Here is a 22,011-nt window from a genome sequence, read left to right as displayed (position 1 = left end):
CCCGGCGATGCACAGGGGTTACTCCTGGCTCTGCACTCAGGAATTACCCCTGGTGGTCACGGCTTATTCTTGGGTCTGCACTCAGGGACCACTCCTGGCAGACTTGGGGACTATATGGGGTGCTGGGGATTAAACCCAGATCAGCTATGTGCAAGGCAAATCCCCTACCCACTGTACTAGCACTCCAGCCTCCAAAGGACTGTGATTTAATCAGGAATACATTTTGCAGTGCAGGGCATGAGTGTGTGTGTGTGCGTGTGTGTGTGTGCAAGTGTGTGCACGTGCGTGCATATGCCAGTGATCTAACTCTGGGTCTTGTGCATTGCATGCATTTTAGTGCTTTTTTTTGTCCTTTGATTTTTTTAGTTCATTTTATTTTTGGCTACACCAGCTATGTGCTTGGGAGTTGCTCCTGGCAGTGCTTGGGGGCTGCGTGGTACCCAGGGTCTTTGCATGCAAAGCACCCGCTTGGCCCTTTGACATCTTCCCCTGGCCCCTCTCCAGTCCTTTGAACTAGTTCCTTCACCCATACCATGACCCATACCGTGTTTGTTTGCTTTTTGAGCACTCTCAGAGCTTCTCCCAGAATCCCATGCTTGGGAATTGCTCCTGCTGGTGCTCAGGGGACCACGAGTTGCTGGAGAATGAACCCAGGTTTCCTGCATGCAGAGAATGAGCTCAGCAACCCATTAAGCCATCTTTCCAGGCTTCTCAATGCAGACACACACACCTTTTGTTTTGTGGCCACACCTAATGGTGCTCAGGGATGGCTCAGGGGACCACATGGGGTGCCAAGAATCAAACCTGGGTTAGCCACATGCAAGGCAAGCGCCATACCTGCTGTACTTATCTTTTGAAAAATCAGTTAAATCCCATTAACTGATTTGTTGAGCAACTATGTTATTTTATTTCTGGTGCCAGAGATCAAACTCATCTTTGTGTGCTTGACGTATATGCTTTGTTTCTGGGTTCTATCTTTCCCCTGATCAGTGAGTTAATAAGTGCATGAAAAGCAGCTATCATTTCAGTGACCTCCAAAAGGTTGCCACATTGCCTAAGATCAGAACTTCTGAAATTCCTAGTATTTAAAGGACTGGCTTTGCTCAAATAGGATAAAGGTTCAGGTTAAAAATAAATGTGTGGGGGCTAAAATACAGTTTAGGCGCTTGCCTTGCACATGGCCAACCCAGGTACGACCCCTGGTGCCCCATATGGTCACCCGAGCACCATCAGGATGATCCCTAGCACAGGGCCAGGAGTAACCCCTTGGCATCACTGGCTATAGCCCCAACCCACCCCCAAACATGTGAGGGCCCAAGAGTACAATGGGTAAGTCACTTGCCTTGCACCCTGATTCAATCCCCAGCACTGCCTATGGTCCCCTACGCCTGGGCACGAGTAAGCTCTGAGCACTGCCAGTTGTAGCCCTAATCCCATCTACACACACATACTGAAAAAAGCATGCAGGCCAGGGGTCTCCCTACCTTTGTGCATTTGACAGGATTGAAAAGATCTGGGACAGGGCTGGAGAGATAGCACAGTGGGTAGGGCATTTGCCTTGCATGCGGCTGACTTGGGTTCGATTCCCAGCATCCCATATGGTCCCCTGAGCACCGCCAGGAGTAATTCCTGAGTGCAGAGCCAGGAGTAACCCCTGTGCATCGCTGGTGTGACCCCCCCAAAAAAGAAAAGAACAGAAAAGATCTGAGAGTGTTACCTCTCACACAGAAAGAGGGCCATCTCCTCCTGGAAGTGTCTCCTTGGCATGCAAAATGGGGGTGTACCTGCTGGTGCACGGCAGACTTGGCAGCCTGGGGGGAAAAGAACTGTGTGCTGGGCGGGGGGCCCTGCAGCCCTGGGGCTTCTTGCACAACTGGTCCCTGGCCAGGGTTCTCTCCCTTACAGGGAACACCCGAACAGAGCTGAGACGGAGGGATTCTCCTGAGGTGCGGCCTCCCCCCAACTCCCTCTTCTGAAAAGGTTGTTAGGTTACACGACTCGCCCAAGGGCACACAGCTTTGCTGTTACGGGGCTGCCAAGTGTCCTGATGCATGGCGGCCAGCCACAGAACCTGCAGTGCAGTGTGCTGGCGCCCGGCCAGGGCTGGGCCGGGTGGCACTGCGCCTGCTGTGTCCTCACCGCGTCCCAGATGGTGAAGGGTGACGTCTTCATCCACCCCCAGACCTCCGTCAGCAGTGCTGGCTCTGAAACCATGTAGACCCAGACACGGGCCCGGAGGGCTGCAAGCTAGTGTCCTCTGATGCCCAAGTCCCCCAGCTCGAACAATGGCGGCAGGAAAGGCCCATCCCTCCCAGCACTGCCCCCCAAGTCCCACCATCAGAAGCCTAAAGATGCCCTGGAGTTTTTCTTTCTTTTCTTTTTGGGTCACACCCAGCGATGCTCAGGGAACCATATGGGATGCTGAGAATCGAACCCAGGCTGGCTGCGTGCAAGGCAAATGCCCTACCCACTGTGTTATTGCTCCAGCCCCATGCCCTGGGTTTTGCTGGCTTTTTGTTCTCTAGGCAACACCAGGGCTTATTCCTGGTTCTGCACTCAGGGATCACTCCTGGCAAGCTCGGGGATTCCTATGGGATGCCCAGGATCAAACCCTGGTGGGTAAGGTAAGCATCCTCCCCGGATACGATCACTCTGGCCCTTGCAGGCTGGCTGGACTTGAGAAGTCTTTAGGATGAAGGGTCCCTCCTCCACTCGGCTCAGTGTCCTGACCCTGTCCCCCACGTCATCGCCTCCTGATGGCAGATGCTTTTACTCAGCAGGATGCACAGAGCTCACCTCCTCCCCCAGAAGACGGGAGCTGGTTGGGTGAAGGTGAGGTTTGAGAACGCTGGTACGGGCTGCACGGGGCTCGGAGGGGGGCCGGGAACAAGGCGGGCCTAAGGGATCGTGGGTCGGGAGAGCCTCTGAAGACAGGAAATGCCTGGCCGCCCTGCTCAGGAAGGTCACTTCACTACCACTACCACCAACTTCATTTCAATTGAAGTTTTATTACGTCAAAAGGAAAAAAAAACCCTCCATAACAAAACAAAACACCTCTAAAACCTATACAAACTCAAGGACAGAAGGTTATTTTTCCGGGTTTAACTACACTCCACCCAACCCGTGCCCCCTCCCCCAGAGGAAAAAAAAACACCAAAAAACACCCACCAAACTTACATTTAAAAATCCAAAAGAAATAGAAATGCTAGCTTCAAAAATATTTATCCAAAAAGTAAGGCATCCACTTTACAAAACAACAGTAATGGGAGGAAGGAGAGAAGAAGGAGAACAGGGAACAGAGGATGGGACGGGCTTCGGCGGGCCAGCCCGGCACTCTGGGCGGGGAGCCCCCAGCCTGTGTATTCCAGTCGCAGCTGAGGGTCTGGTTTCTGATTAATTAAAGGCTCCCTTGCACGCAGGGGTGGGTGGTGGGTGCGGGGTGGGGGGGCGGTCCCTACTGGGCTGCACCGCGGGTGACCAGCTGTCACCCAGCTGTCGCTGGGAGCCTGGGCCCTGCTGCTGGGAGGCGCTCCCAGGCGCTGTGGGCACTGAGGAGGGGGTATTTTTAGGCCAGGTCTTGGACGGGAGGAGAGTTAAGGCTGATTTGGCTTTCAGGCCTGAAGGGCGCGGGGAGCCTTGTGGCCCAGTCGGTGCCGAGAGGAGAAGGGCAGGCGGGGGGTGTGTCAGGGGTGTGTCAAGACGTGGCTTTGACGGGGGCTGGGGTGGAGGGAGGAGCAGGACGCCTACTGCCCGGAGAGGCGACCTGGACAAGGAGAAGCCACCTTGTGGCAGGAGCAGAGCCCTGGCGGGGGGGTGGGGGGGTTCTGCAATAGGAGCCTTTCCCAATCGCCTCCAAAGGGCTGGGGGGGGGGGTAGGCAGGCCTCCTGCTCATTGGTCCTTAGCTGAGTGGGGAGGTGACGGCTGGACAGGAGCTGTCTGGGGACAGGGAGCTGCACCCTCTCCGCTTGCTTAGGTCCCTCGGGAAGGGGGCAGGTCCAGGCTCCCCAGCCAGGCCTGTGGGGACAGAGCTGCAACCCCCGACCCCCAGCAGGCCCCAGCACCTCCCCTGGGCAGACGGAGCTCAGGTTCCGGAACAGTCCGGGTGGTATAAGAGGAGGGGTGGGGGCTGGGGCTTTGGACACAGACCCTGGGGGGCTAGGCTGGTGCTTTGGGTACAACTGTCCATCTCTCTCGTTTCTCACCAGCCGCACCTGGATCCGGCCCCTGCTGGTGCTCGGACATCTGTTGGGGGGTGTGGGGGGACCCAGGCAGGGAAGGCAGATTGGAAGGGACTGCGGGAGGGAGGGGCTGGCAGAGGGAGTGCTCAGGGTTCAGACTGGTCCCCCGCAGACTTGTCCTTGGGGTGGTTGATGGGCTGCCGCTGTTCCTCCTCCACGGCCCCGGCGTCGGAGCCCCCGTCCATCTGGGGGTACACCACCACACACATCTTCTGGCTCACCAGGGTTATCCACTCTGGGGAAGGCGGCAGAGACACTGGCTGAGTGCGCAGAGACCCGGCTCACAGCCCACAGGCCTGGCCTCACCGAGCTGCGCCTGCCCCTCCTTCCTGGGGCCTGGATCACGTATGCCTTGCGCCCCTTCCTTCAAGTGGACCCCCCACCCCCACCCAGCCCAGCTGACATGTCCCTCGCCCCTGGTCTGAGGCTTGTGTGGCAGCATCAGCCGGAAGTCCCCTCTCACCGCCCCCCCCAGCCCGTCGTCTCCTTCCGCAGAGCTTGGTGGGCCAGCCCGGGGGGCCGACCCCGCAGACATGGACCACTCTGATCACTCACCAATGAACTTGTTGAAGCACTGGGGCTTGTGCTGCCAGTACACCCCCATGAAGTAGACAGGCACGCCCGTCAGCATGATGGCCAGGCCGATGCCACACACCACGGGCTCCGACCACAGGCTGAATATCAGCAGGAAGGCCCAGAACAGCAGGTAGATGACGGGGAAGAGCAGGCTGATCTGCGGGGCAGAGGCGCCATCAGCCGGGCCCAGGCGGGCAGGGCCGCCCCAAGCACGCTGGGCTTCACCCACGCCCTTAGTCCTGATCCGGCAGGGCTACGGTAGGCAGCAGGTTCGGGGAAGAGGGCGGGAGCGAGCGAGGGAGACACCCTCCTCCTAGCCGTGGCCATGGGGCAGGATCAGATGAGAGGAAGAAGGGAAACCCCGTTGGCCAGGCTCTCCCTTCCCTCCTTGTCCATGTCTCGGCTGTCCTGAGCCTCCCTTCCTCCTTCCCTCTTTTCTTTTCTTTCTTTTCTTTTCTTTCTTTTCCTTCCTTCCTTCCTTCCTTCCTTCCTTCCTTCCTTCCTTCCTTCCCTCCCTCCCTCCCTCCCTCCCTCCTTCCTTTTTGGGTCACACCCGGTGATGCTAGGGGGTTATTCCTGGCTCTGCACTCAGGAATTACGCCTGGCGGTGCCTGGAGGACCATATGGGGTGCAAGGGATCAAACCCAGGTTGGCTACGTGCAAGGCAAACACCCTATCTGCTATGCTATCGCTGCAGCCTCCCTCTTTCTTTCTTAGGGGGACCATACCTGGCAGTGCTCAGTATGTTCATGGGGCATCCTATCATGCTTAGAACCAGGTAGTTTATATATTTTTGGCTTGGGGTCCACACCTGTCCATGCTCAGGGCTTACTCATGGCTCCTCACTCAGAGGACTACACGGGGTGCCAGGGATTGAACCTGGGGGCCAGGCAACTGCCTTCCTCACTGCACTATCTCTGGCCCTGCACCACGGCAATTTATAAAGGAAGAAGTGGGCCGGGGAGCAGCTCCAGGACAAGTGCACTTTCCAGACCAGAGGCCAAGGTCCCGACCCCTGGGACCGCATGGTCCCCCGAGCACTGCTGAGAGCTACCCCCCAGCACGGAGGTGCAGAGTACCTCCTGAGCACTGTCAGGTGTGCTTCCCCTCTCCCAGATGAAAGAAATGAAAACAGGGGAGGCATGGGGGCGGCGGTGGACCAGGAGGTTTCAAAGAAGAGGCAGTGCTTGGGACTCATGGAGGGAAGGGGAGGAATGTGGGCAGGCGGCTGGCGGAGCAAACTCAGTGAGGGCCGAGTCTAGACGCTGGAGACAGTGCACAGGGGAAGCCAGCTCCGGGGAAGGGCAGGCCAGAGGGCCCAGGACTGCTGACCAGGTCAGGCAGGGAGCCTCAATGGAACAGTCGGGAGTCTTGGGGGACAAAGGAAGGAGTCATGGGAGAACAAGAGCCTGGGGCTGCTGTCTGTTGTGGTCCTGCTCCGGAGGGGGATGGAAATGCCTCCCCCCAGCATACACACATACATACACACACACACACACGCGCACACACGCACGCACGTGGCTCAGACAGCCTGCTGCTATCTAAGAGGCGATGGCTTCAGCAGTCAGCAGCTGAGCACAAGGAGATTCCAAAGTCACAAGACTAGAAATACCCACTGAGCCATCTAGCCCCCTTCTGGGTGTACCCCAGAGACGGCAAAAGCAGGGATCTGGAGGTCTGACTGCACTCTCGTATCCTCTGAAGCAGCCTCATTAACAGTCAAATCTGGCAGGAGTGATGGTACAGCAAGCAGGGCGCTTGCCTTTCATGCTGCTGACCCGGGTTCGATCCCCAGCACCCCAGATGGCCCCCAGAGCACAGCCAGGAGTGATTGATTCCTGAGTGCAGAGTCAGGAGTAATCCTGGAGCATTGCTGGTCGTGGCCCCAAAACTTACAAAAGTCGAGCTAAGTGTCCACCAGAGGGGATGGGGTCTGAGTACACAATGAGATAATGAAGCTAGGCTGTACGCAACACCACACAGGGAGATGCATGGAGGTGGGGGTGGGGAGTTATGCTAAATGGAAAAAAAGCAGAAGGATTTCATCCAAAGAACAAATACTGCTTGTTTTTTCGTTGTGTTTTTTGAGCCTCACCCCAGAGTACTCAGGGTCTCTTCCTGGCTCTGGCCTCAGGGATCACTCCTGGCAGATATTTGGGGGGGGGGGGGGGGGGTGGAGCGCGGCATATATGTACAGAGTGACTGAACCTGGCGCACTCTGTACTACCTTTCCAGTCCCAAAAAGACAAACACTCTGATTTCACTGCCATGTGGGCTACAGAGAAACAAAGGGGACGCACAGAATCAAACAGATGCAAGTGTCCGGGAGAGGAGATTGAGTGGTGGTGACCAGGAACGGGCTGCGGGGACTGAGCGGGGAGGCAGCTATCGGGTGGCAGATGGGAACCAGATTCCTGACAGCAAGAAGCACTCGGCACAGATGGAGAATGAGAGTCTGGGTACCTGGCTCGGAACCTCTGCCAGGCTCCAGGCCAGGGCTCGAGGAGGCGGCTGAGCAGGGGCCCGCTCCTACCTTGATGGGGCGCGGGATGTCCGGCTTCTTCCAGCGAAGGACTATCTGTCCAGCCACCGTGACCCCGTAGAAGAGGTAGTTGATGAAGCCCACGTAGTTGATGAGTGTGTACATGTCACTGGTGACCAGCATCAGCAGGGTGGACAGACACTGGGAGCGGGAGGAGCTCGTCAGTCATCACAAAGGTACCGCCCCCCACCTCAGGAAGATGATGGCATTGATTCATTTATTCACTTTGGAGTTTGGGGTCTCACCTGGCAGTGCACAGGAACCATTCCTGGCAGGCTTGGGGAAACCACAAGGGATGCCGTGAATCAAACCAAACCTGGGTCGGCCACGTGCAAGACAAGCGTCCCACCCACTGTATTAATGGTGCAGTTAAAACTCTATTGTGAAATGATGTCATCGAACAACAGGAGTTTCCACCTGGTCACTTGACAATCTCTGCTACTGTGACCCGAGGCACCCAGGCTGCTGAGGACACCTCACCGCCAACAAGTTCATGTGCATGTGTGTGTGTGTGTGTGTGTGTGTGAGAGAGAGAGAGAGAGAGATACACATGCATATGTATGTGCTGGGGATCAAACCCCAGGCCTCATACATGCAAAGCAGGTGCCTTACCCCGAGCATACAGCCCTGGCCAGGATGTTCTTTCTCCTCACTGGATGATAATAAAAATACTTAGCTGGGCTGGCACGAGCCCAAGCTATCAGAATAGATATTGGCCGTAACAACTGGGTAGGTCGCCCCGCTGGCACCAGCACTGTCTAGCCCATGTCCTGTGTCTCCTTGGGTTGTGGCGGTTTTTGTCCCTTAGGGAAGATTGTTAACTGCAAAGTAAGCTTTTTCCTTGCTGCCATCTTCCTCTCCTGGCTGACTCACCTCGTTTATTTTCCTCCCTCCCTTCCTTCCTTCTCTTTCTTCTTTCTGTTATATCATGAAATCAAATAGCACTTGCTAGGTGCCATGCCCTGCTCTTAGCATCTACAGATATGAACTTTGGGGCCCAAATGACAATACAGCAGATAGGGCTGTAAGTGTTAAGTCTTGTTGTATTCTAAGAAAATAAAAGGTAAGTGAAAGAGTGTTTAGTGTGAAGATTGTTATATTTGGCCTCTTTTCTACATTTCTGTCTCTGGCCCAAAAGGCTGGGATAATGGCGGTGAGAGCAAGTCTGAGTATCATTATTTCAAGATTCAGATTGTGTGTGTATGTGTGTGTGTGTTTGGGGGGGGGGGGAGAAGGCATACCTGGCAATGCTCAGAGCTTACCACTCCTGGCTCTGTGCTCAGGGATCCCTCCTGACGGTCCTCAGGGGACCATACAGGATGCCAGGGATGGAAGAACATGGGCTGCCTGTTTGGAATGCAAGTGTCCTACCCACTGCAGTCCTTCTGGCACTGGGACTCAGGTTTTTCCTCGGCTACTTGTGCCAAAAACAGTAGCAATAAGTCTCTCAATGAGAGACGTTACTGGTGCCCGCTCGAACAAACTGACGAGCAACGGGATGACAGTGACTTCTTTGGAGTAGTAAAACCCATGGAGTGCTCTTTCTAGGTACCCAGACACTGCTTTTTACTGCTGGCTTTGTACCACAGGAAATTCTCTTTGTGGCTTTTGACTTTTTATTGTCACTTGTTTTTTATTTTTCTCCTTTTTTCTCCCCCTTGTTTTTCTTTTTTTTTTTCTGTCACTTGTTTTTTAAATTTTATCTAACCACTTATAGAAAATCTGCCCATGGCACAATTTGCCTCCAATTCATTCCAAGTTGTACATCTGTTTCCCACTGAAAATTCTACCCTTAGGGCAGGGGATGTAGCTCAGTGGCCAACCACTCACCCTGTATGTGTGACTCCCTGGGTCAATCCCCAGCAGCCCAAAATAATAATGATGAAGATAATAATAGCAATAATAAAAATAAAAAGGTCTGGGGAGATAGCTCAAAAGGCTACTGTGATGAAAAACATGAGAGACTAGGGCTCAGTCACAGGCACACACGGCTCGCTGAGAGCCGCTAGGAGCCAGCTCTGGGCGTGGAGCAGCAAGTAGCCCTGAATACTGCTACATGGGGGGCCGGAGCGACAGGACAGAGGGGAGGGCATTTGCCTTACACGCGACCAACCTGGCTTCTACCCCAGGCATCCCACAGGGCCCCCCATATCCACCAGGAGTGATCCCTGAGCCCAGAGCCAAGAGTAACCCCTCAGCACGGTACGGTGAAGCCCCGAAACAAAAAAATAACAACAAAAAGTAAAACCCAGAAAAACAACAACAACAAACCAGCTTAAGTATACTGCTTTCAAGATGACCTAAGACTCGGTGAAATCGGATGCCAACCAGAAGAAACAGGACAGTGTGTGGGGGGAAGGGGAACCCCAAATCAGTGTGGGCGCAAAGAAGGGGCAGCAGTATGGTCATGGGCATGGCTTGGCCGTAGAGCACCTGTCTGGCCAGTGCTTGAGCCCTGGCACAGCAACAAAGACCAAGAATTGGACTACAGGGGCTGGAGTGACAGCCCAGCGGGTAGGGCATTTACCTTGCACACGGCCGGCCCAGGTTCGATCCCCAGCATCCCACACAGTCCCCTGAGTACCACCAGGAGTACTCCTGAATGCAGAGCCAGGAGGAAGCCCTGAGCAACGAGGATGGGTCAGGGCTATCGGGAGGCGCTTACCGTGAAGAGCAGGGCTGGGATCGGGGTGCAGCGCTTCACGTGGATCATGGCCAGCACACTAGGGAGATGGCCCTCTCTGGCCCCGGCAAAGAACAGTCTGGCATGGAGAGAAGCAGGTCAGTCTGGGCCAATCCATGGGCCACCTGGGGAGGCCCCCTCCCAGCCTGTGACCTCTTTCGTGCAGCCACGTGCCACTGGTCACAGGACCCATGCTCACAAGTGCAACTTCAGGCAAACCAGAGGCTGCCAGGAACGGTGACGGGGCCCGAGAGTGGGCTTGTGTTGTGGCCCTGTGGGTCCCTCTCAATGCCTGAGGTCATACTCCCGTACCCTGGGGCCGGGAAGGCAGGCCAAACGGCAAACGGAGTCCATGCGTGGCATGCATCAGTCTGGGACACGGTCAGAGCACCACTGAGTGACTGATGGTAGCTCTGGTGGCCTCCACCACCAATGGGGAAGCCCCCAGAGAAAGACAAGCAAAACAGGGTCTTTTGGCCCAGGAGACAGCGGAGGGGTCAGGCCACGTGCTTGCAGGTGTCTGACTGGAGTTGCGTCCCCAGCACCGCATGGTCCCCCTCCCCTGCCCCTAGCATCACAGGCCTTGAGCATCGAACTATCCCTCCTGGGTGGCCAGTTTCCCTGGCAGTGGCCCTCAGGTCTTAGGAGGGTGGGCACTGGGGATATGGTCCATGCAGTAGGATGCACGGTGGCGGGGGTGATATTCCAGAAGCATGATTTGCACTATTTTCATCTAGTCACGGTGACTAGATGAAAATAAGTGAAGAAGTTAGGAAACAGAGATCTGGACCTGGAGAGGCAGGACTGTGGGTAAGGTGCTTGCCTTGCGTGTGGGCGACCTGGGTTTGATCCCCAGCACCACATATGGTCCCTGGGCCCTACCAAGATGATCCCAGAGTGCAGAGCCAGAGGAGTAAGTCCTGAGCAGTGCCAGGTGTGGCCCCTAAACAAAACAAAAATACTGCAGACCTAGAAAGATTCATATCATGACTAGGATACTGTTGTTTAAGTGTTGTTTATTTTTTTAATTTCTGGACCACACCTGGCTGTGCTCAGGGCTAACTCCAGGCTCTCTGCTCAGGAATGGTGCCAAATCGGGTTCCGAGGATCATACTGGCCATCACCTGCAATCTAAGTGCCATCCCGTCTCCATCTCTCTCTCTGTGACCCCTAAAGCTTATATTTGTATATTACTTGCGGGCCCCACTAGGCTGTGCTTGGGGTGTATTCCTGGCTCTGTCTGTGCTCAGGAGATCATGTGGTGCCAGGAACTGATTCTGGGTTGGACGGTGTAAGGCAAGTGCCTCACCCACTGGACTATCGCACTGGCCCCAAGATGAATATTTAAGAGAAATGATAACATTAAAACAAGCAGAGCCTTTCTCTCCTTGCCCGGCCTCCTTCCTTTAAGCTGGGAGGAGTCACAGTAGTGTGAGTTACATCATATTTTCTCTTTTTTCCCTCGAGATGTTCGTAGGGAGAGAAGCAGCTGTGGGGTGAAAGGAGGTGGGGGTGGGGGTGGGGGCTGGGTGATGGCACAAAAAGCCATCAGCTGTCTGAGGGTGTCCGCTGGAGAATGTCACTGGCTGCTCTGTGCATGGGGGCAGGGGGGAGACTAGACCCAGCAGCTCTCTCCTCTGAGGTGTGGGAGTTTCGAGCTCGGCTCCAGGTCCTGGACGCATCCCTGCCCCTCCCCCGCACTCCCCCGCCACCATAATTGCCATCATAATCCCGGGCCAGCATGCTGGTGTCATGCAGCCTCGTGCACCCCGCTGAGCCCGCTGGGTGGGGCTCCTCATGCCCAGCCAAGGCCCCACACCCTGCCCTCCTCCACATGCAGCCCCGGACCCCGTGGCAGAGTCTGGCTGGCCCCGAGAGCATCACCAATGTCAAGTTCACAGGAGATCTTCCCTGCCCAGACAGTGACATGAAGCGTGACATACACCCACACACACACCTACTCCTCAGGAAGGATCAGCCTCCCCACACGCCAGAAGACAAGGGAGAGAGAAGAGGGGCGGGGTGGGGGGCTGAGGAGGTTGAGGAGGCTGGTGGTGCGGGTGGGGGCGCTTCTGCTCTCGCATGCACACGCGGCCCCACTGCATGCACGCAGACCTCTGCCCCGCCGGCCCGTGGGACAAACCCCGACTCTAGGCCAGTCACTCTCCACCAGCAGATCCCCGAGGGCCTCCCGGGCCACTGCTCTTCGGCCGCTCGCCCTTGGCTGGGGTCTCCCGGGGACCACGGCTCCTGTGTAACACGCACACACGAGGGTCCTGTGGGTGAGTGACACCAGGTCTGGAGGCCCCAGGCACCCACGCGCCTCCCTACCCTAGGTCCTGAGGAAGTGCTGCTCCTTGGTCCTTCCCTGGGCAGGACCCCCCAAGGGCCGGGGCTGGAGAGAGAGTGCAAGGGTCCAGCCCAATGGAGGTGGGCCCAAAACCAAGAGAAAGGAAGGAAGGAGAGAGGGATGTGAGGCAGGGAGGGTGGAAGGGAAAAGGAAAGAAAAGGAAGGAAAAAAAGGAGAGAGAGAGAGAGAGAGAGTGAGAGAGAGAGAGAGAGAGACAGAGAGAGACAGAGAGAGACAGAGACAGAGGGAGAGGCAAAGCAGAAGCCTGAAGGTAGTACAGAAGCTAAGGTGTCTGCCTGGCAGGTGGCCCACCCCAGTTCAATTCCTGTCACCACACAGATCCCATCCCCCCAGCACTGCCACTGGTCAGTCCTAAGTACTAAACCAGGAGGGTAAGCCTTGAGCATCGCCAAGTGAGGCCCAACATGCCCCCTCCAAAAATAGAGAAAAGAAAAGAAGGGCAGGAGAGAGTGCAGTGGGCAGGGTGTTTGCCTTGCACATGGCCCACCCAGGTGAGGTCCCTGTCACCATTTATGGATCCCAGAGCAGAGCCAGGAACAAGCCCTGAGCACCATGGGCGTGGCCCCAAAACCCAAAGCAAAGCAAAGCAAAGCAGAAATCTGGGGCCCGTGGCTCTGGCTGACCTTCCTGCAGGACAGTGCCGGTCAGCTGGGCCTCTTGAAGAACCTCAGAGGAGGTGGCAAGTCACAGCAGTGAAATCACCCAGCATCTGACGGCCGCTGAGGCCTAGTCTTGGGTTTGTTTTTATTTGGGGGTCATGCAAAGTGATGTGAGGGGCTCCTCCCGGCCCTACCCTCCAGGACCAGATGTCTGGGCCTGGCCCATGAGCCACCTCTTCACTGCCCTCACAGCTCTATCAAGGCGTGAGGATTGGGGACGCCTGGCCCCCTGAGCACCTGGCTCCACTGGTAGTCTTTTTTATTTTTTTGGCATTTTGGGTCTACACCCAGTGATGCACAGTTACTCCCAGATATTCCTGCACTCAGGAAATACTCCTGGCGGTGCTCAGGGGACCATACGGGATGCTGAGAATCGAACCTGGATCAGCCGCTGTGCTATGGCTCCAGCCCCTCCACAGTAGTCTTGGGGCGGGCAGTGTGATGCTGGGGGCACAACTTTCCAATCTTCCCACCCCACCCGTCACACCCTCCACTCAAGTCTGCAAAGGCGCCGCCCCCCTGACCATCTGACTACAGCAGAGAGGGCTCCAAGATGGTCCAGACCACCTGCAGCCTGAGTCCCCAGGGACCCCAAGTTCCTTTCACCGTGGGGCGTCCTAGCCAGCACCGCCTGCTTCCAGGCTCCCGGAGGGGATGTGGACATGTGCAGGGACACCAGCCGCCCAGCTGCCACAGGGTCCCTGACCACAGCATGAGGACCTGCTGAAAGGGGTGATGGGGTCACGCCCTGCAGTGAGGCCACACACCTCGCAGGCAGCCACACGAGCGACACACTGCCTCCTCGCCCAGTCACACACACACCTGCACACGAGCCGCCAGCCCCGCCAGGGCACTGCCCAGGAGGCCACACAGACCCCAGCGGACAGAGACAAGCCCGCCCACCCCCGTACACACAGACACAGCAGCCACAGAGGAGGCCGGGCTGGCGTAGACACACATACACACTCACCGGGAGGAGGTGAAGAGAGACCCGTTGACGCCTCCGAAGGTGGACAGGGCCACAGAAATGGGCATGATCCAGGCCATGACCCCCAGGAGCTTCTCCCCAAAAGTCTGCGAGGAAACATGAGAAGGGGATTGGACACAGGAGCAGGGGACCCAGGACTACGTCACTGCCCAGCGTGGCCTGCCTGCCCCCGGCCCTCACGGTTTCTGGCGAAGGTCCCCGGGGGACAGGTGATGACCACACTGAGCAGCTTCAGTTGTGTGTTTGGGAGGAAGTGGCTGCAGGAGAGAGGATATGGTGGTGGCGGTGCAGCGTGGCGGCAAGAATGAAGAGTGATAAAGAGAGGGACAATGAGAGTACACGCTCGCTATCCTCGCTTATGTCTGAGGAAACTGAGGCACAGGGCGATTCACTAACTGGCCCGGGAAGTGCAGGCCAGGCCTGGAGGTGAGACGCATTTGTGTGTGCATGCATGCCGGCCTCACTCAGCCCAACACAGCAGCTCCTTAGAGGAGCCTGGGCGACCTGGGGCCAGGTTCCTCATTCTGTGCCTGTTTTCGAGATGAATGCTTACAGAGAGGGGACACCTACATTCACAGAAACGGGAAGACTGGGGGAGACTGCTAGGCAGAGAAGGTGTGGGGGCTGGGCTTCCTGTATGTTCCGAGGCCAGGACACACTTGGGGGGGAGGGCTACAGTGACGGCACCTGTCCCACTGAGAAGGCTAGTGCCCACGGGCACAGGCCGACACAGGACTCCGGCAGGCCTATTTCTCTAGTCTTCAGAGAGATGACAGGTGGGGGAGTGGAGGGCCCAGGGTAGCCCAGGTGAGCCCAGGTGAGGGAGCTGCAGCGCTGGCTTTCCCATGACCCCCGGGACCCCCCGCCTGGGTCAGCTGGATCTTTCCCCAGAACAAGCGGGGCTGACTTCCTGTCTGCTGGCTCTTTCCCCTCCTGTGCACAGCCAGGGAACGGAGGCAGAGAGCACGGCAGGGGGCCAGCTTTCGGTAGGAAGGAGCCTGCACCCCCGTCACGGCAGGCAGGGCGGATGCGCCTGGCTGCAAAGGTGGCCAGAGTTAAGCAGCTCAGCGCCGTGGTCCCACACGTAAGAGGGCAGCTTCGCAATTCTGCTGGTCCAGGTACAACCCGGGGCGAGTTTGTGCCTGGGCACCGAACAGCGGTTTGTGCCCTGAGGACTTGGGAGGGCCTAAACTCCCGCCAGCTCCCAGAAGCCAGTGGGGGCCTAGCGGGCAAAATCTCTCATCTCCCGACCTAGCTCTGTGCTTGGGGGGATATGTAGGGCTGGGATCGAACCCGGGCCTCCCGCACACACACACACAGCATGTGCTTCAGCCCTCTCCCGGCCCGAGTTGGATTCCTTACCACAGCGACTGCATTGGAGGCCAGCAGCTCCTGAGGGGACATTGCAGTGACATAAGCGACATTGGCAAAGACATACACAAACGTGACCAGTGGGATGGAGATGAAGATGGCTCTGGGAAGATTCCTGCAGAGGGAGAGGAGGTGAGAGGGGGGGGCGCCTGGCACCCATGTCGCCGGCCTGGACACGAGGCCAGGGGGTCTCCACCCACCGGGCCGTCCTCTCCATGGGAGGTGGACTGGACACGAGAATTGACAGTGCTGGGCTTGGGGACCCAGGGTGAGCCCTACGGCCAAGGCATGTCCCGGGGAGGGGACTTGAAAGGAAATGAACCTCTGCGGCTGGAAATACGCTCACCCTTGGGACAGATCTCTTCCGGTCCAGAATCTATGAGGCACCCCCTTCCCCACCCCGCCTGTCCCCAGATTGCTGGGTAAGGCTCCTGGAAAGCTCACAGAGCACATTTTACAGGTCACCACTGTGGAGCCTTTAACCTACTCAGGGACTGGATCGGTTGCCTCCAGGCAAGGTGAATAGCAAATAGCCCAAATCCCTGGTAAATGAGCTAATCCTTCAGATGGATCAGGTCAAGGTCGGACAGGAGCCAGAGGGAGAAGTGTGTGTGTGTGTGTGTGTGTGTGTGTGTGTGTGTGTGTGTGGTGTGGGTGGGGTGTTGTGTGTGTGAGAGTGTGTATGTGGTGTGGGGTGTGTGTGTGTGTGCATGTATGTGGGATGTGGGGGGTGTGTGTGTGTGCATGTATTTGTCTGCGTGTTGACTCCCCCTTTCCTGTGGCAGGTGCTGTGACCTTTCAAGGGCAGGGCCAGAAGCTGGCTGGGCTATTTCAACTTACTTGTAGGGATCAACAAGTTCCTCTGTCACGTAATTAAGAAAGTTCCAGCCTCCGTAAGCAAAGGAGCCTTGAAGGAAAGCCAGTGCGATGAGGCCAATGTCGGGTTCCTGGAAATTCTCAAATGCGTTCTTTGGCTCCAGCCAGAAGTACTTTCCTGTGGTTGCAAAGGGTGGGTGCCCACTCAGAGACAGGGCAGGCCCGAGAAAGCCTGGGCGGCCACTTCTGTCTCTGCCTTTCCCTGCAGCAATGATCAGCTGTTTCTCATCTCCAGGGGACCCCATACCTCGGAGAAGGGGAGTTCAAAGCATATAGATCCGAGACCCTCCAAGAACCTCATATTCATGAGTCTATCTGGAGTTACAGCTTTAAAGTACAGTTCTAAATTATTATTTTGGGGTGAGGCTGGGAGCACTCAGGGGTTATTCCTGCTGGTGCCTGGGGGACTTCGTGGTGCCAAGAGATCAAACCTGGACTTCTTGCAATGCAAAGCCTGTACCCTAGCCCTTCCAGCTATCTTCCAGTCCCAATATTCCCTTTTATTTATTTTTTGTTTTGGTGCAGGGGGGTGAATGGGTGTAGAGGGGCTGGTTATTGCTGCAGAACCACATCAGGCAGTGCTCAGAGGGATCATGTGGTACCAGTGGTAGAACCCAGGCTTCTCACATGCAAGGCATGTGATATACCATTTGATCCATCTCTCAAGCCCCTTGAATAATCCTTTCACAGAAGGCAAAATAACTTGGATGTGAAGGTCAGAAGTTCTGAGCAGGGCAGAGGAAGTTGGCCCTGGCCGACTGCGCCAGGGGAATGCAGGATTAAGGCCATCAGCAGTCTCTCAAACATCTGCTCCAGTTTGCTTCTGAGTACTGACCCACGCTGGTGCTCAGGGGTCACTCCTGGAAATGCTTGCGGGGTGGGGGGGCACATATGTAGTGCCAGGGACGAAGCTGGGGCTGTCAGCATGCAGGATAAGCATCTGAACCCTGTGCTCTCTTTTCAGCCCTCTACCGACCATCTTCTCTGGTAAGATGGACTCGGACCTTTTCATGAAAACGCACCAAGAACAGCAAATACTCAGGCACCGGCTTTCCTAACGTTCTATCAGTTCAAGCTCACGCTGCTTTCTTTTGTCACTATGCTCCTAAGGGGTGTGCTTGGTTCCCTTTCTGGTCCCCTAATGCTGCAGACCCTTGCGTCAAGAACCATTCGGTTGCCTTCCCAGCCCTTGGCACAGTATTCCCCACAGCAGAGAAGACCCTCAAGAAAGTTTGTAACGAGCTGCTGAATAATAGCACACACTTGCCTCATTCACCTACAATCCAGCACTTGGACCAAAAAAAAAAAAAAGAGAGAGAGAGAGAGAGAGAGAGATGGGCAGAAGATGTGGCGAATGGTAAAGCATATGGCATGCATGTGCCAGGTCCTGGGTTCAATCCCCAGCACTATACAGCCACCCTACCCCCAACCCACCCAAGCATCAAATAACAGAATTAAGTTGATTCAGAAAGAGATTAGCTTGATCAGGAAAAAGCATTGGGGCCACATCAGGAGTCACTATTATTGAAGAGAGCACAGTGATCGACTTAAGTCTAAATTCCTGCCAACAATATAACCCATGCAAGAACTTTAATCCAACTGGTGGAAATACTCAGGTAGAGAGCAAAAACTTAATTATGCTTCCTTTAATAACGGTCCAGGTAGCCTACACCGCGACTGGGGGGGGAGGGGGGCTGGGTGGGAGAGACTGTTGGTGATTTGACTCTTGGGGAAGAAGTGACACTGGGCTGGTGCCCCGGTCCGGTCCCATGGTAACCAAATACAGGCTGGGACTTGGAAAGGACCAAATCCAGTTGGGAATGTTGGCAGGGCCCCAGGAATGTAGAGCTCTCTCGAAGAGATTATGAGAATTCTAAAACCTATTTAAAAAAAAAAAACAACCAACCCTCCCTTCCTCCTTTAAGATGCAGACAAGACAGAGTGAGAAGAGGGAGGGATCTTGGGGGGATGGGGGGCATGGGAATTCTGTGAGGGGCAGGGGTGGGGGCTGGGGGCTGATGGTGGGCAGGCCTCCTTCCGGGCTCCCCTCCCCCCGGAGGGAACCGGATTCTCTCACACCAGGGCACAAGTCATTCAAGACCGGATCTCGGGAATCCCATGGAGCACACACACCCCAGCGCAGAGGGAGGGAATTAGTGGCGGAGGAAGATGGTGGGTGCCCCCCAGCTCCCTGATCCCCGGCCCACCCGCCGGACACTCACCTTTGCAGATCTGCACGACACCCATGATGATGATGAGTGCGAGGGCCAGGAGCTTCCCAGCAGTGAAAATGTCTTGAACGCGGGTGGCCCAGCGCACGCTCGAACAGTTGACCCATGTGAGCAGCACTGGAACGACAGAGCCCCAAATACACACTCAGGATACCTCAAAACCCTTCCCCCAAATACACACTCAGGATACCTCAAAACCCTTCCCCCTAATACACACTCAGGATACCTCAAAACCCTCCCTCCAGGGGAGGCAGCAGGAAGTCTCCCGGCTCCCTGCGGCCAGGACTGTGGGAATATGCAGGCCACAAAGCCTGCCCCCAGTGCAGACACTTTGTCTAGGTTAATGGGTTACAAATAGGGATTATGTGTTGCAAATTAGAGCTTGTCAGAGCCGGTCCCAACCGGGGCTGGAAGCCAGAAACAGGCAGGCAAGCATGGGCCCTGGCTTTGTGTGTGCATGAGGGGAGGACCCTAGCATCAGAGCGGGACCCACAAACAGAGCTCGGTTCTCATCACTGCGTGTTACCTTCCTGAGCTTGATTTAGGGGAATTATTGTTATTAAGATCTACCAAACTGTGGGGCTGGAGCGACAGCATAGCGGGTAGGGCGTTTGCCTTGTATGCAGTCAACCCAGGTTCGAATCCCAGCATCCCATACGGTCCCCCAAGCACCGCCAGGAGTAATTCCTGAGTGCAAAGCCAGGAGGAACCCCTCCCTGCGCATCGCCAGGTGTGACCCAAAAAGAAAAAAAAAAAAATCTACCAAACTGAGTCAGAGCAATAGTACAGCAGGGAGGGCATTTGCCTCGCCTGCAGCCAACCTGGGATCAATCCTCAGCGGCCCATATGGTCCCCTGAGCACTGCCAGAAGTGATTCCTGAGAGCAGAGCCACGAGTTACCTCAGAGCATCACTGGGTGTGGCCCCCAAAGCCAAACAAAAACAAAAACAAACAAATAAAAAATACATCTACCAAAGTGGGGCTGGAGAGATAGTAGAGCAGGGAGTGTGCTTGCCTTGCACACAGCTGACCCAGGATTTATCTCCAGCATCCCATATGGTCCCCCGTGGCCCGGCCAGGAGTGGTTGCTGAGCCTCAGAGCCAGGAGTAACCCCTGAGCATCGCCAGGTGTGGCCCAAAACCTTAAAAACCAAAACTACTGAATTATGACTATCACATGATAAAAGTATTTTTCAACTTATAGTTTGGTAAGACTTGGCCAACTGTTGTTTAGTTGTTTATCACTACTATGTAGAACAATTCCAGCTCCATAAAGCCCTTTCTGTGTTGTTCTCTTCTGAAGTCAGTCCCCTTTCCGAGGGGAGGATTTACCTCTACAACTGATTTGATTTCTGTCCCGATTGTCTTGCCTTTTTCAGAATGTCTTAGAAATGGAATTATGTCCCAGTACTAGAGCAATAGCAAGTGGGTAGAGCATTTGCTTTGCTTGTGGCCAACCTGGGCTCAGATTTAATCTCAGCATCCCATATTGTTCCCTGAGCACTGTCAGGAGTGAATCCTGAGTGCAGAGCCAGCAGTGCCCTGAGCATCACTAGGTGTGACACCAGAACAGAAAGGGGGGGGGAGGGAGAGGAGGAAGGAAGGGAGGGAGGATCGGGGAGGAGGGAAGGAATTATGCCCTATCTAACTTTTGGCCTCTGACTCCTGGAGTTTGTCCCTTTCTATTTTTTTTTCCTTTTTGGGTCACACCCAGCAATGCACAGGGGTTCCTCCTGGCTCATGCACTCAGGAATTACCCCCTGGCGGGGGACCATATGGGATGCTGGGAATCAAACCCAGGTTGGCCGTGTGCAAGGCAAACACCTACCCGCTGTGCTATCGCTCCAGCCCCTGTCTCTTTCTATCATGAGTAGTATTCCATCTAATGAATGTTTTGCATCAATCTTATCCCAAACTGGACTCTGGGTTGTTCCCAGTTCAGGGCTATTCTGAACAAAGCTGCCACAGACACTTGCCAAGATGCCTCTGAGTGGATTCTGGAGATCTCTGGGCAGGGTTTTAATTTCTGAGTAAAAAAACACTGAGGAGTGGGATTCTGGACCCCAAGGTAAATGTGTGTTTAAGAAACTGCCAGGCTGTTTCCCACAATGGCCTGCCACTGTGTGCCATGCACCAGCCTGGCACCAAGGTCTGGCCACTCGCTTCCTCACCAGCACCTGATGTTGCAGGCTGCAAAAGCCCATCTAGTCAGAGCAGTAACAGTGGACAAGGCACTTGCCTTGCATGCAGCCAACCCAGTTTCAATCTGTGGCGCCCATTATGGTCCCAGAGCACAGAACCAGGAGTAAGTCCTGAGCACTGTCAAGTGCAGCCCAAAAAACAAAGTCCATCTGTACAAAGAGCTGCACAACAGAATGTTATGGTGGCTCTGGCCCATGAGAATGCTGTCCTCCGCTTACTTGCTGCCATCCCGGTATTTCTCCTGCAGAGCAGGGCTGGGTTTACTCAGCCTCTTGGCCTAGGAATCATCAGCTCTCTTGAAGACCCACCCATGTGGATGGAACCGATGGAGGCTGCAGGACTGCTCAGAGCCGAGCAACAGCACCGAGGGGCTCCACCTTACGTGGGTTCAGTGCCTCCTGCCCTGCCCCGTCAATGGACCAGAGGCTGAAAACCACTGCCCACCGCAGCCTGGCAGCCCTGAGCTGCGGGACGAGGACTCGTTTCCTTGTGGTTAGTAAGCACGTGACAATGAGCAGGGGAAAGGCTCGACACTTTGCTTCCTCTTTCCCTGAAAGTGACCAGGACGTTCCCTCATCTCGCAGGATGGGAAGTCATAAAAGCAAGCACAGGCCTAAGAGAGACCAAGCTCGTCAAAATGTAACCCCAACCAATCAATCTGCCAAAAAAAAAAAAGAAAAAGAAAAACCAAAATACCCTGAAATGGCCATGGTTCAGACAGAGACACAGACACACACCCACACAGAGGAAGTTCCAGGTGAGGGTCCCACATAAGCTCTGGCTTTGCCCATCTAAAGGAAGGTGGCAGCTGGAATTAATCCCTTTCTCTTGCTAACAATCTCATTAACACAAAAATTTCCGCTTTATACAACTGCGCCAGACGGGATTCTCAGAATCAAGTCAGTCAGGTTCCTTTCTTTTGAGGGGTGAGGGCTCCCCGCTGGCACTGGGGATCAGAACAGCCGCCCAGTACAGGTCAGGCCTACGCTCTAGCCTCTCTCTGGGCTCTCTCCAGCCTGACTCTCCTTTCTGCCTTTCAGTAACAATCACTCACAGCAGAACTGGGGGCTGGGCCTCTCCAGCAAGGCCTGGAAGCCTAGAGCTGTGCTTTGACAGTGGTCAGAACTGAACTCTGGGCTTCCCACGTGGTAGGTTTGTACTCCACGACTCCGAGTCATCCCCTGAGCCCAAATTTCCAACCGAGAGGTAATCATCAGTACTCTGGGCTCCACGCTTGGGGGAACGTAACAGTGGTAGGGATCAAACCCCGAAC

At 55.4% G+C, this 22,011-nt stretch overlaps 1 protein-coding gene across 3 annotated transcripts in view; it reads right to left on the bottom strand.

Moving 5' to 3' along the window:
* Nucleotides 1-3,206: 3,206 nt before the first annotated feature.
* The window catches only part of SLC7A8 (solute carrier family 7 member 8), a 62,595-nt gene continuing 43,790 nt past the window's right edge, over nt 3,207-22,011 (bottom strand). Inside the window, exons 5-12 of one of the 3 annotated variants that reach the window (XM_004609469.2) lie at nt 18,528-18,653; nt 16,270-16,423; nt 15,421-15,544; nt 14,041-14,144; nt 10,023-10,119; nt 7,349-7,498; nt 4,795-4,972; nt 3,207-4,474 (exon numbers count right to left, since the gene is read on the bottom strand). In XM_004609469.2, the coding sequence (XP_004609526.1) occupies nt 4,326-4,474; nt 4,795-4,972; nt 7,349-7,498; nt 10,023-10,119; nt 14,041-14,144; nt 15,421-15,544; nt 16,270-16,423; nt 18,528-18,653 (1,082 nt within the window). In that variant the 3' untranslated portion in view covers nt 3,207-4,325. Of the gene's footprint in view, nt 4,475-4,794; nt 4,973-7,348; nt 7,499-10,022; nt 10,120-12,183; nt 12,291-14,040; nt 14,145-15,420; nt 15,545-16,269; nt 16,424-18,527; nt 18,654-22,011 lie in introns of those variants that run through there. The other 2 variants (XM_055132624.1, XM_055132625.1) reach the window with 2 other exon arrangements.

The sequence above is a fragment of the Sorex araneus genome, chromosome 3 (assembly GCF_027595985.1).
Source record: "Sorex araneus isolate mSorAra2 chromosome 3, mSorAra2.pri, whole genome shotgun sequence".
NCBI classification, from domain to species: Eukaryota; Metazoa; Chordata; class Mammalia; order Eulipotyphla; family Soricidae; genus Sorex; species Sorex araneus.
Note: the sequence above shows the minus strand (reverse complement) of the source record. Positions and strands in the feature narration are given on the sequence as shown.